Here is a 20,901-nt window from a genome sequence, read left to right on the forward strand (position 1 = left end):
GTCCCTGCACCGGGGTCCCCCCGGGACGCCCCGCCCGGCCGGGCACGTGGCCAGGGCGGCGCGCTGACGTCACGCTGAGGCGCGCTGACGTCAGGCGGCGGCGCGGCGGAGCCCGCCCGCTCTCAAGATGGCGTCGCTGCTGCAGTCGGAGCGGGTGCTGTACCTGGTGCGCGGCGAGAAGGAGCTGCGGGCACCGCTGCCGCAGCTGTACTTCTGCCGCTACTGCAGCGAGCTCCGCTCGCTCGAGTGCGTCTCGCATGAGGTAACGGCGTCCCGGCAGCGCCGCGCCCGCGCACCGGGAGGGACCGGGCGGGACCGGGCGGGACGATGCGCGCAGAGCGGGTACCGATTGGGTGGCTCTCCCGCCGCTCACTCGCTTTCTGCCTTCCTATTGGTCGGTGGCGCTTCTAGGGGGTGGGCGCAACGCTGCATGGGGTGCGACGATTGGCCGTGGGTGATGGGTGGGGCGGTGCTTCGCTTTGGATTGGCTGTGCCGCCTGTCCGTCGGCGGAGCTCGGGCTGTGATTGGCCGAGGCCAGCGCACAGGGGCGGCTCCCCCTCGTGAGGGAGGTGCCCCCCCCCCCCCCGCCCCGGTCGAGGGGAGCGGGGACCCCCCAAAACCACTGTGAGACCAGTCTGAGGCAACGAGGGCCCCCCAAAACCTTTGTGGGACTGGTCTGGGGCACCGGGGCCTCCCTACCCCTCTGCGGGGCCCCGCCGGGAGGGTCAAGACCCCCCCTCCCACACACATCCCCATCGGGCCCGGCCGGGGAGAGGCAGGGACCCCCCCACGCACACCACTCCACATTATTTTACAGTGTGATTTCTGCTGTGGAGGGTTTGTGGCTTCACAAACTGTCATAGTCAAACAGGTAGAATTGATTTTGTGGAAGCCTGGTTGAACTAAGAAACTGTGATAGATTTGGAAAGCCTTGAAAGAATGACTGTGCAGCCCTGATCTCAGAAGAGGAGTCTTTAAGGAAAGGTTGAGGCCTCTGAACAGCAGATTTGTCACCAGGCTGCATCCATGATGGATTTACTGTGGTGTGAGGAGTGTAGTCATTGTGCATGTCCATGTTTAATAATCGGTTTGAATTCCTTTTCAAGAAGGGGCCCCCAGTCTTGCTGGTGTTGTTTTAATTGACAAAATTCGATGTGACAGCAGACAGATAAAAAGCGTTCTGAATTGTACATAAATCTGAGCAGTGCAACGGCAAGGACAGAATAAATGTAGGTGTAAGTAGAAAATAACACGTTAAAACCTGTGGTTCAAGCTGCAGAATGAAATTCTGGTAGCTGCTAAAGGCTGACCTTTTCTCACTTACAAGGTGGAGTAATTTAATCCATTCTGATTTAAGAAACCTTCTGATTCATGTTATTAAAGAACAAAATCAGGCTGAAACAGGCTAAGATTTTGAATACCATAAAATGCCTCGAGCCTTCCCTGGCTGCACCAGGGATTGCCAGACACGAATCCCTGTTGAATCGTGTGGCGGGTGCCATGTGCTGTCTGGTGTGCCAGGTAACACGTGTGATGTGACTGCCTTCTCCTTCAGGTGGACTCCCACTACTGCCCCAGCTGCCTGGAAAACATGCCTTCAGCTGAAGCCAAGCTGAAAAAGAATAGGTAAGGTTGCTTTTGCTTTTATTTTCATCAAGGCTCCCTATTTTAAACAGCTCCTTCCTTAGTCAGCACCTGACGTGTCTGTCTGAAACTCTTCAAAAATTACATTGGTGCTTTTTACCATTGAGTCTGTTTTGGGGAATAAATCGTTGCCATGATCTATCAGGTGATGTTCATGGATTTTTTTCATTTTTTTTGTGATGACTTGTTTCATAATACAAAGAGGCTTTTATTATCCCTCGGTGTTTCTCACTGTTGCCGTTCTGAAGTTGACTCCGAACCCCTCCTGTTCCCCCGATGGCTCTGGTGACCTTTTTCCCTCGAGGAAAAGGTCGGTTGGTTTAATGTTGATCTGGTTGCTAGAGCTTTTCCCTCAGAGCCTTCTCAGAGCACTGTGTGGTTGTCTGCAGGTGTGCCAACTGCTTTGACTGCCCCTGCTGCATGCACACCCTCTCCACCCGTGCCACGAGCATCCCCGCCCCGCTCCCCGACGACCCGGCCAAGACCACCATGAAGAAAGCCTATTACCTGGCCTGTGGGTTCTGCCGCTGGACTTCCCGGGATGTCGGGATGGCAGACAAGTCTGTAGGTAAGGGACAGTCAGAAACAGAGAACTGAGTTACAGCAGGAACCCAGTTTGTGTTTTGAAGGTGACAGATAATCACATTAGCTCCTGACTGTACTATAGGTTTAGGATCTGCCTAGGGTTGGAGTCACAGTTAGAAATTCACAGCAAAGTGGTTTGTTGCTGAAGTCTCCTCTGAGGAGCTGAGCTGAGTTAGTGGGATGTGTGACCCACTTCCATGTTCTTGTTACCTGACTAGTGAGAAAACTGTCAAACGAGGGGCTGTGTTAGTGCTCTCTCCTCACAGCTGAGGTCTTGTTTGTGTGCTCTCAGAGCCTTTGAAGCTACTCAGTCTGACAGCATAAACATGTAATTTATTTTCCATCACTTTTGTGCATCTTGACTTATTCTGGAGTTGCTAGTCAGTGTTTGTACTTGTTTTTTCTCTTAACAATAGCACAAAGCTTTCATCTATTTTTGGTATGTAAGGTGAACAGAAAATATCTGTCAGGCTCCAGAAACAGGGCTGAGTAGGCCAAGCAGATTCTCTGACTTCCAGTGTTGATGTAACTGAAGACTGGGAGCTGGAAATGCAGAGACAGTGGCAGCCAGTAACAAGACACACACATAAAGTCATGTACCTGCTGGTAAAATGACTCCTAGCTGCTGTCCTGAGTGTCTCTCAAACAGCACTTGTTTAAAAACACAATATAAAAGCTGCCAAAGCTCCTTTAGCCCGAAACTGCCTGTGAAAAGCTTTAAGAGGTGGATATTTGTACAGGCATGAACTTAAAGAATTGCAGTGGTAAGTGTAGCAAAAATAGGCAATGTCATATTTTATGAGTAACGCTGAGATAGTTGAGTGTGGGGTGTGATGGACTCTGGAAATCTCCCGTGGACTTTGTTTTTTCTGTTTCCTCCTGCAGCGAGTGGTGGTTGGCAGGAGCCGGAGAATCCTCACACACAGAGGGTGAGTGAGCAGGAAGGCCGTGCTTGGGCTGAGATGGATCAGCCAGAAAGAGCTGTTAGAGGTGTCAGGCCCTCTCAATCACTTTTTCTGCATCTATATAATCCTTCAGATACCAGTTCCAGTTCCTAATCTCCACCTTGACTGAATTCAATGGAGGGAAGGCCTCTTAGAGGCTCCCCTGAGGATATCGCAGTATAAAATCTCCTTTTGAGAAGAAACTCAGCTGAAAACATCCTATCTAATAGTGCTGTTAAAACACCACCGGTGAATATGCTGAGTATGTATGTGAGAAAAAGCTGTTTTCCAATCAAGAGTGTGTCTAGGATCTGGAAAACAGAGCTGCACCTTTAACACCCTTCCCTGTCACCCATTAGGGCTCCACTCTAAATGTGACCAGCCTCGGGGAGGGGGGAAAAGATGCTAAAGATGCTGTTTGCTCCACTAATCCAGATTGCTGGATTTTGGCCACATGACATTACTCTGTCTGGTCACGGCAAATCCATGAATGAAGTCTCAGTTGCTGAATTGCAAAGTGAGAACTGGGAAGCTGCTCTCCAACACACATAATTTCCCAAGGGAGGGTCAGTTTGTCACCCAGACCGTGGGTTAGGACATGTTAAGACACACAGACTTCTTTAAGTGTATCCTTCGCAATACAGCAGGTAGTGGGAACTGAGTGAAACAAGTAGCAGCGACCCCAGCTACTTCACAAGCAAACACTGCAGCTGACCTGACCTTGCTCCCCTTACACTGGGTGCCTGTTCCTTTCCATCCCTGCAGATTAACAAACTGGTTGAGTACTACCAGCAGTTGGCTCAGAAGGAGAAGATCGAGCGGGACCGGAAGAAGCTGGTACGACGCCGAAACTACGTGCCCCTGGCCTTTTCGGTGAGCTGGGTGTGCTGCCCCCTCAGAGCAGCAAAAGTGATGGGCAGCAGCCTCAGCGTGGAAAATTAGATAGTTGGGAGCACAGCAGGCCTGCCCAGCTTTTTTCAGTTGAGGACAACATGAAGAAAATGAGGGCTTCTTTAGGGACGAGTAGTTTTACACCCATTGCCCTCTCTCTCTGATAGTCCTCTCTGTCAGTGCCAGGAGGGTTTACGCTTGCCATACCAAGGAATATGTTCTCCAGCAGTGAAATGCAGTGCAGCTGCAGCCACAATGCCAGTGGCAGCTCTTTCTCAGGACAGTTCATTCCACAGCTCAGTGACAGATAGATCAGCATTGTCTGGCACTTCCTCTGCATGAAATCTCGACTGATATTAACCTTAAGACTTGGTTGTGGCTTGAATGACTTGTTTATTGTAACTGGCAGGTAAACGCTTACTTTGTTTAGCTGGGTGACTGCATTTGCTTGCTACTTCTTGATTAACTGTGCTTGCTCTGTGCCCTTGCTTGTGTCTTATGGCTGCATTTTTTGTCTCCGTTGCTACCTGCTGCTATTTTGGGGGCTCTCCACAGCAACACACTATACACGTAGTGGTAAGTCTTTTCACAGTTTCTGCTGGTGTTAAAGCTCTCATGGTACCAACTGAAGGGGAGTAGCAGACTGTACACCTTACCTCAGGGCCTCTGGCTTGGGTGTGCCTAGAACAAACACAAGTGAAGGCTAACTTGTTAAGAGGGTAAAAGTTGTAACAAAACTATTTTTTGTTAGTTTAGAAACAGGGCAGTGTCTTTGGGTAAGTAATGTACACTTGAAAACCAGTCCTTTACCTAGCTTGGCTGAGTCAAGTACCACAAACATGAGTCATCTCACCCTTGAAAAATCACTAGAGTAGGCTGATGCTCACATTTCTCGTTTCGTGAGAATTCAGGTTTTCAGTCCTGCCCACAAGGCAGATATCTGCCTCCAAGCACCCTGTGTACAGCTCAGCTCTAGAAAGCTGAGAAGTAGCTCAGCTACTCCTTCTGAGGCACGTGTAGGTAATGAGACTTGTAGGAGTTTGAATCTTCCAGCTGCTTCTAGTAGTGCTACAGAGCATTTCAGATGGATGCATAGCCACGTCAACCCAGTTCTTTTGGCAGCTGAGCTCTCATTCTACACTACTTATCATGGAGTTGCTCTGAAGAGAAGATCAGGGAAAATGTGTCAGTAGTGCAGGCTGGTGATGTAAGTAAGGAGCAAAAGCTTTATAAGCAGTAGCCACACACATCCATCTTTCCCTGTCTGCAGTGCAGTGGGAATTGTTTTCTCCTTAATAACAGTTTAAGCAGAATAAAGTATCTTGGGAAGCAGTGAACACCTTTTCCTTTTGCTTTCCTTTGCTTATCCCCCCCATGCTTGTCATGCAGCTCAAAGGATGAGTTTGCAGCAGGGTTTTTGTCCTGGTAGGAAGCAGACCTGAAGCTGACAGTTCCTTCTTTCCTTGTAGGACAAATATGGCCTTGGAACCAGGCTTCAGCGCCAGAGGCCCGGAGCGCCCATCAGTGCCCTCGCTGGACTCTCGTGAGTGTCAGGGTTGGGGTTACCTTTTGGGGAAGGATTGGAGGTGTAGGCAAGAGAGCAGTACAGCAACTTTAGAAAGATGATGGACATGTTAGCAGGTAGCAGGTTTCTTCTTTCGAGTGTTGGAGAGACATCAAGTCCTCGTGCATCTCTGTGCAGCAGCACCAGATGTGTTGCTTTCTCTCCATAGGAACAAGTGACTGCTCACACCCTTGTGCAGTTGTTGTCTTACAATCTCACTCTCACTGCCTTCTGTGCTGGAATGCAGTTACTGTGGTTACTGTCAGAGCACACATGCCATATTTTATGACCAAGTTGTCCCGTATTTTGCTTCAGCCTGAAAGAAGGAGAAGACCAGAAGGAGATCAAGATCGAGCCAGCTGATGCAGTGGAAGAAGTGGAGCCTCTTCCTGAGGATTACTATACAAGACCAATCAATCTGACAGAAGGTAACACCTTAGTATACTGTCACTTTTTGCCCTTACATTTTATAACATAGGCAGTGCCTACAAACCTGTCTATGAAGTTCCTAATGAGCCAAGCTTCTGGTAATTTTTATGCTGGGATTGAAACTGTGGGAAATGTGTGACCTTTTAAATGGTAATTTTGAATGCAACTTCAGCTTCATGTTGTATGTGGAAAGCTCAGAGCCAGATGCTTCAGGCCTCTGAAGGGTTGTTTTATTTTCTTGCTAACCATAATTTCTGTGTGTGTGAAGCATCAACTTTTGGATGGAGAAAAGAGCTGACGTCCTTTTTCAAATAACAGCAGGAACTAAGGAAATAACTGAGCTGTTGGGGAGCTGGAACCAAAACTGGACTCTTGAGTAACAATTGCACATTGCTTTGACATCAGCTTGGAACAGCTTGTGTATGCTTGCCAGTTGTTTACCTGACTCATGATTTAATCCACAAATACCATAAATTGATCAGTGAAACTTGGGGTAAGCAAGATAAACCAGCAGGTACAGGAGCAATGTGGGCTTCCAGCTGAGGTGGCTCCACGTAGGGCAGATGTTCTGGGTAGGTCTGCAGGCCTACAAAGTCTGCCAATATCAATTAATTAATGAAAGCTTTATGGGAAGGAGTAGATCATCTTGGTCTCCTTTTGTCATGAGACTGTCCTTACTGTGAGGATTTAATGCTGGTGAAGAAGACAACTTCCATGGTGAGGGAAAGGCTGCCAAGTGGCTCACTGCCTCTTAAGCACTGGGAGCAGCGAGGAGCCTATTTTTTGGGAGAAACCCATGGGAGATTTTGGCTGCTGGGACTTCCTTGCCTTGGGAACTATGTTGTCACTAATTTTATGTGTGAGTCTGAGTTACACAAACCCCTTGCTAAGCTGTGTATTGTACTCATGCAGCACCCAGCTGTGAGGGTAACAAAGCTGTGAAACTCATTTGCCCTTGCAGGGGAAAGAACTACGTTCTAGATGACTGCAAAACTCTGTTTCCATCCCAGCTCAGCTTTGAAGAGAGATCAGAGTCCCTTGTTTCTCCTGAGCTGGCACTGATGTTGCTCTCATGTTACTGTGCCCGGTCAGGGCAGCCCTTTATGCAGCTCTTGCCTTTCTATTCATTGCTAGAAACAGTGGCAGTTGAGAGTGGCTTCTGAATTATGTGGTGCAGGTGAAATTAAATTTCTTAGAGGTGGTGGCATGTCTGCACACGGTGCGAGGTGCATATGTAGAGTCTAATCTAGCTCGAGTTTCAGCCCCTGAGACATTTCTTTGTCTTGCTTTCTGTGGTGCTCCCAGTGACGACTCTGCGTCAGCGTCTGCTGCAGCCTGACTTCCAGCCCATCTGCGCTTCCCAGCTCTACCCACGTCACAAACACCTCCTGATCAAACGCTCGCTGCGCTGTCGGGTAGGGAACTCGGGACAAAAACCTGCCTTTTCCAGGCTCTCGGAACTTGGGTGGTGGGAAATGGGCTGTGTATTTCTCTTTTAAAAGAAACTGCTCAGATGGTTCTGGTTGTTGAATGTTCTCAGCCAAATTACTGAAAACAGCACTAGGAGGTGAGGGAGTCTGTCACATCTCTGGTGTGATGAAGATTGTGAAAGGGGGACAAAAATATACAAAGATGGGTTTGTGCTAGTGCTCTGCCTAGCCAAGGAGTTGGAGAAGGCTGCCAGTTCAGTCAGAAATAAAAAAAATCTGCTGTTTCTAAAGACAAAAGTCAGCAAAGAAAATATTAGGGAGAGGCAGTGCAGAATACAGAAGATGTCCATAGAGTGGAGGCAGAAAGAAGGTATTTAAGAGAATAAAAGCAGAGAGCTGGGAAGTGAAGACAGGAAAGAGTTAAATCCAAGTTCTGCTGTTGACTTACTATAGGGTTTTACTACATGATTTGTTTTCTCAGTAATACAGGGATATTTATCTAGTTCCCAAAGTAATAGACCAATATTCTTATAAGTATTTAAGATGCAGAGTGCTTTGCAAATGCAGAATATTTTCTCAGAAATAAGTGATTGAGTGATCCTGTATTTGAAGAGTAGCCTCTGAGGAGATCAGGAGTTTCAGCTATTTGGTTTTTTTATTGGATTCTGGAGCATAAGTCTGAGGGCTTACAGGTATTTGTGCCTTCTTCCTTCTGCAGTCAGTGTCCAGGTGTTTTTAAGACAAATTTCAAGTCTTGTATTTCTGAGATTGCACTGGTAGTGCAGGATATGACATTTTTGGAGTATCAGTAAGTGAGCACAGTGATGGCTCCATGCACCTGAGGTAGTTTTTATATGTGCTGTGCTGGTGGACGGTGCCTGTGGCTCTGATTCTTCAGTGTGTGACTGCAGACTGTCTTCTGGTGCTGACTAAAATATCTTTGTCTCTAGAAATGTGAACATAACCTGAGCAAACCAGAATTCAATCCAACCTCTATCAAATTCAAGATCCAGCTGGTTGCTGTGTAAGTAAGATATGGGGACTGGGGACAACAGCTTAGTTAATGCCTTCTATTTGGTTGGGGTTTTTTTTGGTACTCTTGCTTTGACCTCTTGTAGGATTGTGTCATCTCTTAGGATGGTGTAATCACCTTTTAAAATACAGTTATCTGTGAATAATACCTTATCTGTGAAAGGTTTGCTTCCTGATCTAGTAATGATTTCAGCAGTTTGACAAAACCACTGCATGCTGTGCCTGCCCCACACAGTAGCAGAGGTCTGTAGGATTAGGCTTGTACAGCAGCAGGGCACTTTATTTTTCCTCTTAATGTAAGCCAAGCTCTGATAGCTCTAATACCTCCCTCTGCTTCAGGAGGTGAGTTACAGACAGCAACACAGTCCTTTATGGTCCTTTGCTTTGTTATTTTTGTAGGAACTACATCCCTGAAGTGAGAATCATGTCTATTCCCAACCTGCGCTACATGAAGGTCAGTAGCTTTTCCAGAAATGTCTTAGGGTGAGACACAGCGGGGAGCTGTGAATGTGGGATCTTTTTGGAAAGTGATACCGTGTGATGTTGTTCCCTAAGGGTTCCGCTCGGTTTGGAGGGTGCAGGGTTTAGGGGAGTGGTCAGAGGAACACCGCCTGTACTTGTCACTCTGCAGCAGTAGATTACTGTGCAGTGTGACATCTGGCCTCACAAGCACTTGCCAATATCTGATGAATAAAAGGTGTGGAGTTGAGATCTTGGCTAGATTCCAAAAATACGTATTTCTTATATTAAGGAAGAGCGTTGCACGGCATTGGTGCCTTTCTTACAGACTGGGGGTGGTTGCTGTCCATCCCTTGAGAGGATATGATGCAGTTTTTGAAGGCATTGATTGGTCACGGAAGATGGAGGTGCTAACAATAACAATGAATTTTAGCACAATTGCTTCTTGAATTGTGATTCCCCAATCTCCTCAGGAGAGCCAAGTCCTTCTGACTCTGACCAATCCTGTTGAGAATGTCACACATGTCACACTGCTGGAGTGTGAGGAGGGAGACCCTGACAACATCAACAGCACTGCCAAGGTACTGTACCCTCCTGCTGTGTGAGCCCAAGCCTCTTCCAAGGCTTACTACTACCATTTATCCTTCCACAGGCCACACTTTTCATATGCCCTTCAACCCCTGCTGAGTGTGTTGCATTTCCTTCCTTGAAGCTTAAATGACTGTCACCAATGTAAACAGCAGCTCATAAAGTATTTTGAAATTGTGTCTTCACTGAGATCCAGAACCCAAGGGAGAAATTAATGAGTTCACTGGCAGGGTGGTAATAAAGTGGTCCTAGAGCAGAGGAAAGCTGAGGATGAATCACTTTTCTGTTAAACTGTAGTTAAGCAGCCCTCAAAAGGGGAGGGCCCTCTCCTGCTTGCAGTGTAGCTGGTGATCAGTGCTGAAAGGCCTCTTTCTCTCCCTGCTCCGTTTCAGGTATCTGTTCCTCCCAAGGAGCTTATTCTGGCTGGCAAAGATGCTGCGGCAGAATATGATGAGCTGGCAGAGCCTCAAGACTTCCAGGATGACCCTGAGTGAGTGTTGTCTGTCCTGTGGGGATCATCTTCCTTAAAAACTTGGCACTTCAAGTAACTCACTCTCCTCTTTGTCTTCAGTGTGTTTTGCTTCCCCCTCAGAGCATTGTTCCTCTCTGAACAATGCTTTGAGAACTTGGCTGACCCAGTGTTCCTCTGTGTTCCACCTTGCAGCGTTATTGCCTTCAGAAAAGCCAATAAGGTGGGAGTTTTCATCAAGGTCACCCCGCAGAAAGAAGAGGGCGAAGTGACCGTGAGCTTCAAGATGAAGCACGAGTTCAGAAACCTCACTGCTCCCATCCGGCCCAACGAGGAAGGCGATCACTCCTCGGAGGTCATCTGGCTCACCCACCACGTGGAGCTCAGCCTCGGCCCCGTGCTCCCGTAGAGGCTCCCAACGCTTGCTCCCTGATGGCTGGCGCAGGATGGACTGGCACACTGAGAAAGCACCTGCTGGAAGGTTCTACCAGAGCTCCTTTGTGATGTGTGGGTGTGCCACAGGCCCCGGCCGGCCGCAAGGAGGGTGCTGAGGGTGCTGTGGTTTGGGATGGTTTGTTCTCTCTCCCCTTGTCGTAGTGCCCACTAACCACCACTCCTCTTCCCCTCACTGCTACAGGCTAGTTTAACTTGCAGCACGTGTCAGAGCACAGAGAAAGGTCTCGCTTTCTCCAGGTTTGCGCTGAGTTTGGCTCTATTAACAGATAATTTTGGCTAAATTTGGATTTATCCACAGAAAAGAACCCATACCTTTTTTTCCTGATCTTCCATGCTCTGTAATGAACAACTTCTCTTTCACCCAGAACTATGCCCTTCCCAAACCAACATTTTAAGAGGTGACCGTGTCTGCTGCATTACTGGCAAGTTACTGGCAGCAGCACAGTGTTTTCTTCTGGTTTTCTGCTTCCTTGTAGGATACCTCAACTGTGGGGCACTGGGATGTACAGCCCTACCCCTCTGGCATATGTAGCTTGCTTAGCTGAGGTGGCACATCTGTTTTCACAAAGGAGTTGATGAGTTTGCCTTTAAACTTTAAACATAGTGTACTGTAGTGTTCATGGATTTGACTGGCAACCGAGCCTGCTGTCGGCCTGCTGGGCCTCAGGTGGATGTGGCAGCATGATACACTGCAAGCTGGGAATTCAGGTGCTGCTGCATCTCTTGACTGAGGCAGGAATGCTCTGGAGAGGCTGCCTGACAGTCTTCAGCTCCATAAGTTGTTAGGGATCATAGTTATCAGGGTGTGAAACCTGGAGAGTTAAGATTAGTTCTGGTAATTGTAAACCCACAAAGGTGTTTTTTGGGTTCATCCTCTGTGTTTTTCCAGTTAGGGTGGGTGTGAGGGAGGTGTAAAGGTGGAAAGTCTTTATTTGTTAACTACACACACTATACTACAAGGTCACTTACCTGGTGTGTAATTTGGCTGCAGCCCAGACTAAAATGGGTGGTTAAGAGCTGTGTATCCAGGACACTGCATAACCAGAGAGTGCGTGGCTAATGCAGGCAGGTGAGATGGCTCTTCCTGCAGAGCATTCCCACTTCAGTTATTGACCTTAGTTAAACGTATCTGATGGGCTTTGATGTGCTGCTCTGCTGGGAAAGGCTTGAGTGCCAGCCAGCCATGGCTGTGTCACTCCAGATGCTCACGCCATGGCTCTGCCAGCCTGGATCTGCGGATCCTGTGCGTGGGAAGGCAGGATGAGGCTGCCTGCTCCCCACAGGTGGTGGTGCAGCACCCAAAACATTTCCCTTAGCGCAAGAAACCTGCCGTGGTGTGTGGGAGGGACTCCCACCCCACAGCCCCGATCCTGGGCAGGTCTCAAAGCAGTGAGGCATCACGTTTACAAGTTGTAACTTTGTGTAGGTTACACACAGATGTACAGCATGAGTTTGAGACTTGTAGTTAGTAGTTAATGTATAGCGCTAGTGCCTGCTGCGGCTTCACCTGTCCAGATAACAAAGCACTGCACCTCTGGCCGCAACTTCTCCTGTTCAGTAGCCAAAACAGCTGCTACACTTGCGACACGACTACGGAAAAGCCGAGCTGGTGGCTGGCCCAGGGCTTGAGCTGTGCCTGGGGCTGGTGGCCATTGTCCCCCTGGTGCTGGCCTGGGGTTTGCTGCAGGCCAACACAACCTGCGCCCCTCTCACTACAAACACAAGGTGCATTGAGTTGCGCTGTTCTGAGCGGCCTGATGAGCTCGGCGAGTTGTTTTCCCCCCTCCCCGTAGGTGCTGTAGGCGGTAGGAAAGGTGTCTCGGTGCGTCCCTGCCTCTGTCCCCGCTCCCCGACAAGGCGCCTGTTGCCTTATGCTTGACGTCGTGTAGTGACCTTCAATAAAACACAACGTGGCTCTCGGATTCTTTGCGCTGGTTCTTTATAATTTAATTATTTAAACAAAACAAAAAAGCGAAGCTTCCCCCCCCCCCGTGTTTTCCCGATGGTCCCGCCGGTCCCCCCCCCGGTGCCGGTGGTCTCGCCCGGAGCGCGGTGGCGGCAGCGGCGGCGGAAGTGGCGTCACTTCCGGCGGGGCCCGGCCGGCAGCGGGGCGGGCGCCATGTCCACATCGCTGGGCTCCAACACCTACAACCGGCAGAACTGGGAGGACGCGGTGAGCGGGGGGAGCCGGGACACGCGGGGAAGGCGGGAGGAGCGGGACCGGGGGGGGCTTGCGCTGCCAGGAGGCCGCCAGGCGAGGGGAGCGCGGGGAGGAGGCGCCAGGACCGGCCCTGGGCACCCGCGACCCCCGACCTGCGGTGCCGCGGCTCCCGGGCCCTCCGTACGGCAAAGGAACGGTGGTGCTCCCTACGGTCGGTAGGAGGGGGAGCTCTCTCGGCGGCTGCGGGGGCTGAGCCGGGCGCCTCGTGTGCTCTCTGGAGCCGAGGCCTCTCCTCTCAGGCTATGCTGAGGGATAACGGGGCGGCGCCACATCCTCGGGTCCAGGCGCTCACAGGGTCAGATCTTAAGAATATGCTTTTTTTGTTTGTGTGCTCTAAGTTTTACATCAAGCTCCAGCAGCCAGCAGATCGCGATTCTTGAATAATTTGAGCCTGGGTGGTGGCTTGCAGTTTTCCTGATATCTCTGAATCTTTTTGCGTTTTTCAGTCAGTGTGATCAGTTTAACTCAGTAGCATTTTTCAGAGTGCGACTTGAATGCTGTTGTGATGGCAGAGTTTGTTACAAATTCCCGATTTTTCTTCTTGCTCCACGCAGGACTTCCCTATCCTGTGCCAGACATGTCTTGGAGAAAACCCGTACATTCGGATGGTACGTTCCTTCTGGACCCTGCAGTCCTTCCCTCTGTGCTGGACTCTAAAACTGTGGGGTCTGGGGACTGAAGTAGGGCTGGGTGCAGGAGGGGGTGCTGAGCTGGACACACACACCTGAGCACATGGTTCTGCACAACAGGACTTGGTTCCAGCCATTGTTGGTATGTGGTGTCATGGTTAGGGGTGTGATATAAGAGCAAATCAATCAAAAAGGAGAGGAAGATGACGTAGTCCAGTGTCTGGAGTGCAGGAAAGAGTAGAACATGAAGCTTTAATGCTTCATGTGAACTGTGACATGGAGAGCTGTGAGCTGCTGAAACACTAAGTAACACAATTCCTAAAATATGACGAACATGCACTACTGAAATTAAATTAAAGCTGATTTGTGAAGGTAATTTAAATCCCTGTTTGTTTTCCTTGGTTTCCTCTGTGCAGGGTGAGTCAGTCCATGTTATGTTGCTTTTCTCTGCTCAGCCCACTTGTGTGTGACCTACACTGACACGATCTCCTTCACGTTTCTGTGCCACCAAGTTTGCTGAGAGAGATTGGGATATTTTTATGAAACACAACCTTAATGCTGGTATAGGTGATATATCAAAACCAGGTTGTTTTCACAGACATATTTCATGTAACATCATCTTTCCTGAAAAATAACTCTTATTACTCCTTTTCATTCCTATCTTTCATCAGTGCAGGGGTGGGACTTACAATACTCTGTTTTTAATGAATGTTTCTAAACCAGAAGTGGATTGAGAGTATTTTAGAATTAACTTCTTTGTCTTGTTGACCTTCCAAGGTGTAAGCCCAAAACATGGGGGTGGATGAGTGTAAATGCAGCATAATTATGAAAAAACCCACTGTGTTATAACATCAATGATATGTTTTCTGTTGAACTGATGATATTTCATGTTTTCTTTTATTGCTTTTTATTACATTTCAGACCAAAGAAAAATATGGAAAAGAATGCAAGGTATGTTTGTGTCTTTTGAAAAAAGAATGTCTAAATTGGTGCAGATCTAGGAATAATATGTTTTAATGATTAAAAACCTGTCGGCTTCAGAAAAGCACTTATCTGGGTTAACAACTTAAAATATTTATGTAACTACGTAAATTTTTAGGTCGGTCTACTGTGCTTTGTTAAACAAAGTCAGTTGGTCTTAAAATAGCAAAATTTTTGAGCAAATCCTAAGTCTGTCTAAATCTTCATGTTTATCAGAATGAGGGTTTGTGAATACTGTTGTACTATATTTGAAGGTATTTCAGCATTTTAAATTATTTAATGTTTTCTTGTGCAGGTCTTTTGTTTTTACTCATAAATGCATAAATACCTGGAGTTTAGGGTTAGCTCTGCGTATGTTACTCATGGCTACGTGGTGATTTGTGTTAATTATTTAAGAAATAAGCCACATTTATTTCTGAGAGAGCAAGAAATAGTGTTGACTGGACTGAGGGAAATCAAAGGAATTTTTTGCCTTTTTATCAGTTCTCTTCTGAAGCAGAGAGAAGGCATGTGTTGAAATCTGTACAGATTGAGATTGTATCCACATACTCGGGCTGTACATGCAGCAGAAGCAGATGTGTCATTCCATGAGATAAGAGAGAGCAGTAGTCTTTTCCTGGACCAAAGGTCTCATAACCTCTTCCCGGGTTGCTGCTGTGCTGGTGCCTCATGTAATTCATCTCTGGTAGCTCTACACTGACATCTCCTGGAATGAAGGAGAATTTCTGTGTCCTTTGAGTAGCTCTGTGCTCAGGCTATTGTAATAAATTTAAAAACAAACAAACAAACAAACAAACAAAAAACCAAGAAAAAAAAACTTCCCTAAAACTTTCTCCTGTCTAAATAAAGCTCCAAATAGAAAACTGAGAACCAAACAGAAAACCGAGCTCTGTGTCTTAGCACTAAGATGGAGAAGTTGTACTTATGGTTTAAAGAGATTAGACGAGTTTGGAGTTTTCAGTTTCTGTGCAAGAAGCAGAACAGTCACTGCGGAGAGAGACACAAGGGTCACCTTTCTGTGTCCCAGATTTGTGCCAGGCCTTTCACCGTGTTCCGCTGGTGCCCCGGGGTGCGGATGCGCTTCAAGAAGACCGAAGTGTGCCAGACATGCAGCAAGCTGAAGAACGTCTGCCAGACCTGCCTGCTTGACCTGGAATATGGTGTGTACCCAAAAATGTAAACCAAGAGAAGGAGCTGGCCTCTGAAATGTAAAATTGGTGAAATGTCTTTAAATTTGTGTGTGTATTTGGCACTGGGCAGTCTTGGAGAGGAACAAGTCTTGGTGATCACATCTGCAGCAGATGAGTTACCTCTGGCCAGTGCAGGCTGCAGAAATAACTATTTCTGCTCTTTCGGCTTGTGCTTCATATGGATTTGTTGGGGTTTTATTGTTTCATTCTAGGTTTGCCTATCCAAGTCCGAGATGCAGGACTCTCCCTTAAGGATGAAATGCCCAAATCTGACGTCAACAAAGAGTACTATACCCAGAACATGGAGCGAGAGGTGAGATAGTTACAGTCATGCTCTTGGTGTGACTGTGAATGGGGAGGAAAGGGGAGCAATGACCCAGCTTCTCTTAAAACCTTTTGCTTGCTCTGGTTCTGTGCATTAGTGTTCAGTGCTGGTATATACATAATTGTTTGTGTTTTACCTGCTGTTTAGATAGCCAATTCTGATGGCACTAGACCTGTTGGTGCACTAGGAAAAGCTACTTCTACCAGCGACATGCTGCTGAAGCTGGCCCGAACCACTCCGTACTACAAACGCAACCGTCCTCACATCTGCTCCTTCTGGGTGAAAGGAGAGTGCAAGAGAGGGGAGGAGTGTCCCTACAGGTACAGATACATCTTAAACAGTTAATCTGTTCACCACAGCTACCTTGGGGCTCAAAGAACCCGAGATCTTGCAGTAGGCAGGAGACTCAACACTGTGATTGGGCTCAGGGTGAAACTTGCATCCAGCGCCAGCAAATGAAGCTCTGTGGTGGCACATTCGTTAGTGAGCCATTGGCTGCAGGGTTTGCCAAAGCAGTGACTGCAGCTCTCCTCTTGTGTAGTTCATTTTTCCCCTTCGTGGCGTCAGTCCCCTCAACCAGAGATCTTTGTGTTTGAACAAGAGGCCATTTGAAATCCAGCTCTTGTGTTTTGTGGGGCTCGAATGTTGAGCTGTCAGAAGTGCCATTCATTCAGAACTTGAGGCAGTCCTGGCTGCAATTCAAGTTCTCAGGGCTTTTTGTTCCATTTTGGCATGTTTATATGGACAGGGTTAAGGATATAAGTGACCCGAGGGCTTGAGAAGGGAAGGTGGCAGCTACAGCCATTTTAATCCATGCAGCTGTCACTGGTGTTATAAAATGCTTTGCTTGCTGAACCTTAGACATGAGAAACCTACAGATCCAGACGATCCTCTGGCTGACCAGAACATCAAAGATCGTTACTATGGAATTAATGATCCCGTGGCTGATAAACTGCTGAAACGAGCATCAACCATGCCTCGTCTAGACCCCCCCGAAGACAAGACTATTACTACACTGTATGTTGGAGGGCTTGGAGATACCATTTCTGAATCGGATCTCAGGTGTGTTGGTGAATTATATATTGCCCTTCCCTTTTTGTTTGACACTTTGGTATCTGCTTATCTTCCAGTGAGGAAATCTCTCTTGCAAGGAACAAAAATAAACCTGGTTTTCAGTTTTTCTTAATGGGGAACTGGTTGGTGGGCAAGTGCAGGGGAGTGCCAGCTTGTTGGAGAACAGATAAACAGGCACATTTCAAATGCTTTGATTTAAAATTTATTTCTTTAAACATGGATCATCCTTCTGAGCTGTTGGGCATACTGTGCAACCCTTTTTACAAGGAAGTCCTGTAGCCTCTAGCTAGCTGCTAAGAGAAGCTTCAGAGCTTTTATTGCTCCATAATTGCACAGAGAGGCAATAATGATTAATTGATCGATTATTAATTTCTAATGATCAGTTTGAACTGGGGATGGAGAAGAGAAAGCATACCTATTCTACCTGCTCTGCTCTGTACCCTGTGACTAGGAGGAGAGGGGTATCATCATGATTTTTCCCTTCCCCCTGCAGAAATCACTTCTACCAGTTTGGGGAGATCCGGACGATAACGGTGGTGCAGAGGCAGCAGTGTGCGTTCATCCAGTTTGCCACCCGCCAGGCTGCAGAGGTGGCTGCTGAGAAATCCTTCAACAAGCTCATTGTCAACGGTCGCAGGCTCAATGTCAAGTGGGGAAGGTGAGTGTGGGGGGAGGAAGGCAGGAGGATACTGCCACAAGGTTCTGCTCCCAGTTTCTGTGGTCTTGATAAGCAGGATTGGATATTATGGTGGAGTAGATATTTGATTGGTAAATAGCTGGGGTCCTCTTACAGCTTGGCTTTGTTTCTGCAGCGGGATATGGGTTGGAGATGACACAAATAGTGTAAGAGATTTCCTGGCTGAGGGTTATGGATGGGTTTCTGTAGTTTTGCTCCTAGTCCATCTCCTGTAAGCACTGTTTGCACACTTTGTACCACCTGTCTTTGATGTTGTGAGTTTTTCATCTTTGGCCTGAAACAATGGGTCTGGATTAGATAAGGTGAAACTACTGTGTTACAAATATTTCCTTATCCCGCTTTTTCTCATCCTTGTTCTCAAACTTTTGTCTGTTTCCCAGATCCCAGGCAGCAAGAGGAAAAGAAAAGGACAAGGAAGGTACTACAGAATCCGGGATAAAGCTGGAGCCAGTTCCGGGACTTCCTGGTGGTAAGGGAATTGTTTTCATCTCTGAAACACTTAATGCTGACCTGCTTCCATGAGTAAGGCTAGTGTTAAATTTCTGGGAGCAGTGACAGTTCAGGATGGTAGAGGCAGTGGTGAGCCCAGAACAGTTGCAGTAGCTTTGCAGCAGATCCAGCTGGGATGGGAGATGAGCTTTGTTTAGAAGCAAATCCTGGATGAAAAGAGAGTTCTTTATGTGATGAGTGAAAAGTTAGAGCTCAATACAAGGTACTCAGGTACTTACGCTGGCAGCCCATGCTTTTAATGTTTTCCTAATTCACTGAGCATTGTATGATGGAAAAAGCAAAGCTGGTTTTGGGTGAAGAAAACCAGTGACTGGAATTTCAGGGCAGTCCTGCTCTCACTGTTCAAAGGTGCGATGGTAGCAGCAGTTTGCCCTTGCGAAAGCATGGATTGTGCCCCCTCTCTGAAGGAGACACCTCTGCTTGTCTTGCATCTCCATAACCACTATGTGCTTTTTCTGCAGCTCTCCCCCCTCCTCCAGCTGCAGAAGAGGAGGCTTCTGCAAATTACTTCAACCTACCTCCAAGTGGCCCCTCAGCTGTGGTGAACATTGCCCTGCCACCTCCCCCTGGCATCGCTCCACCGCCACCTCCAGGTACTTGTGTTTCCCCCTCTAGTGGGGGTGTGGAACTTGGTGTTAGATGGTCTGTTCCTCCTTGCCTGGCCATGCTACAACTGATGCATGCCCTGAACTGATTTTCCTCATCCCTGATCACACAGTGTCAACTGATGATCTAAACTGAGCTGTCAGCACAGTTTAATCAAACTGAGCTGCCTGTTGTGGTAGGTATTCACTTGCAAATTCCCAGGCATGGAGATCCCCATCGCTGGTACTGAGACCTACTCAGTGCTTTTGCTGGCTGTGTAAATGCCACATTAACCCCAACTTCAAAGGGTAATTTTGCAGCTAGTTGACTGCCAGCCTGTTTTTGGCTCTCTGTATATATCTATCCAGAGTTCCTTTTTTTTTTTAATGGAATGTTGTACTCTTGTGAGTATATTTTCTCTGCTGCACGGTTGAATAGAAAACATTTAGATGGGCATTACAGACATCTGCCCAGTTGCCCCACCAGCTTTTATCTGTGAGTAAGGATGTGTGTTGGGTAGGGATTGCCCCCAGTTGTACTGAAAAGAGTGAAGGAGTTTTTGGGGAGATGGGAGATGAGCACATTTGTGAGGCACAGCTGTGAGCCAGCTGTTCAGTCGGCGCTTTGAAGCAGTGGAACATACGCATCGGGTTTTCTGCTGCTTTGCCTGAAGCTGCCAATTTTATTCCTGCAGGTTTTGGACCACACATGTTCCACGCCATGGGGCCCCCACCTCCCTTCATGAGAGCCCCAGGCCCCATCCACTACCCATCCCAGGACCCCCAGAGGATGGGTGCCCACGCGGGAAAGCACAGCAGCCCCTAGCACGTCCTGCCACCCTCATCCTTGAAGTAAATGTTATTTTCTAGTTACCATGGTAGCACCATATGTTGAGCTGTGGGTGAGCTAGAGACGCCTTATTCCCCTGCTTGCAGCCACAGGGCAAGCTGAGCTCCGTGTCTCCGCTAGCTAATCGGATTGTTGGTATGTCCCAGGTCTTTCTTTAAGTGTGGGGGGGGTGGGGGTCAGACAGGGGGGTTGTCTGTGGGTCTGGGGTACCAGAATTACAGTGCTATCTGTGTATCCCATTGGCACACTTTTGAAATAAACTTCTGGAAAAACAAAACCAAACCCTTTTCAAGCCCGTTTGATGTCCTCAGTCTGAACATTATGGACTGTTTAAATGTAACCAGAGACTCTTCTCTGTCAGGTAACTAATGATGTGCTAATCTAATGAGGTGTTAAACCAGGATTGAATAAGAGCTGAAAAACAAGCTCATCAGATGATGATGTTGCCACAGGCAAACCCATGGCTTTGCCTTACACAGAGTTTTCCTCCCTCCTTTTTCCTGACTTCTGGCTTTGAAAAAAAGACAAGAAAACAAAACCTTTTTTGATGCATCACTTCTAATCCTGCTCATCCTGGGCGAGACAAGCGCTGGGTCAGCTGAGCAGCCCTCCAGCAGTGCAGGCATGACGAGGAGTGACAGGTCAGCAGTTGCCCAATTTAGCCAGGTGACGGCCCCCTCAGTGGCCCCACAGGCTGGGCTGTGTTGCTGACAGCTGCAGGGGAGGGCACTGTGCAGCCGCAGCTGCTCTGGGGGAGATTTGGGGCTTTCGAGGCCCTTGGTGCAGTGTCTTAAGCTGTGAGAAGGGTCCCACTTCATCCTGCTTTTCCTTCTGTGCTCCCACTGTAGTGCTTGGCCAGGAGTGACTGCATCCTGCATGGAGCCTGCTGCTGAGTAAGGTCTGTGTACATGTGGCTGGAGGATTTTAGATTTATCTGTGTGTCAGCTGCTTTTGTGCAGTGGATCTGTGGACATCTTTCTGTAAAGCAAAACGTGATGGGGCTTGTTCTGAGGCTTCATTTGCTTGTTTCAAAAAAAGCACATTAAAATATTTGAATTTTTCACCACTGTGCTTAGACCCTGCTTCCTGGAGTGCAATGTCTGGGGACTTTGTCTGATTTTTATGTGGCTGCTCCCACAGCCAAGATGCAGTGTGGGCAAGGACAGCATGTCTGCTTTTGGTTTCATGTGCTGTCCTTTATGGTGACACTGAGTCCCATGATGGACTGCCAGGCTGTTGGAGGGGGTGTAGCACTTGTGCACCATGGACTGGCTTTCTCTGGAGAAAGCTGGGCTTTGGGCATGGGTGATTAGTTCAGCTTTTGTCAGGGAAGAGCCATTTCAGGGCA

The 20,901-nt window shown here is 47.9% G+C and overlaps 2 protein-coding genes across 4 annotated transcripts; both read left to right on the forward strand.

The window, feature by feature from the left end:
• The first annotated feature begins 81 nt into the window (after positions 1–81).
• Positions 82–12,414, forward strand: DCTN4 (dynactin subunit 4). 3 transcript variants are annotated; one of them, XM_064672022.1, is made up of 14 exons: positions 89–262; positions 1,557–1,627; positions 2,035–2,213; positions 3,116–3,159; positions 3,940–4,047; positions 4,621–4,641; positions 5,535–5,608; positions 5,945–6,057; positions 7,364–7,473; positions 8,439–8,512; positions 8,920–8,974; positions 9,453–9,560; positions 9,960–10,057; positions 10,232–12,414. In XM_064672022.1, exons 1-14 carry the CDS (start codon positions 128–130, stop codon positions 10,443–10,445), a joined length of 1,404 nt encoding a protein of 467 aa, XP_064528092.1. In that variant the 5' UTR covers positions 89–127; the 3' UTR covers positions 10,446–12,414. The 3 variants fall into 3 exon arrangements, with proteins under 3 accessions (XP_064528093.1, XP_064528092.1, XP_064528094.1); XM_064672024.1 differs by lacking the exon at positions 89–262 and adding an exon at positions 598–1,230; XM_064672023.1 differs by lacking the exon at positions 4,621–4,641 and having other exon boundaries at positions 82–262.
• Positions 12,415–12,522: 108 nt separating this feature from the next.
• RBM22 (RNA binding motif protein 22) lies at positions 12,523–20,616 on the forward strand. The gene is made up of 11 exons (XM_064672025.1): positions 12,523–12,665; positions 13,268–13,321; positions 14,264–14,293; positions 15,351–15,483; positions 15,726–15,826; positions 15,986–16,158; positions 16,700–16,900; positions 17,406–17,570; positions 17,990–18,078; positions 18,581–18,712; positions 19,399–20,616. Exons 1-11 carry the CDS (start codon positions 12,612–12,614, stop codon positions 19,527–19,529), a joined length of 1,263 nt encoding a protein of 420 aa, XP_064528095.1. The 5' UTR covers positions 12,523–12,611; the 3' UTR covers positions 19,530–20,616.
• The last annotated feature ends 285 nt before the right edge of the window (positions 20,617–20,901 follow it).

Source organism: Pseudopipra pipra, chromosome 15 (genome assembly GCF_036250125.1).
Source record: "Pseudopipra pipra isolate bDixPip1 chromosome 15, bDixPip1.hap1, whole genome shotgun sequence".
NCBI classification, from domain to species: domain Eukaryota; kingdom Metazoa; phylum Chordata; class Aves; order Passeriformes; family Pipridae; genus Pseudopipra; species Pseudopipra pipra.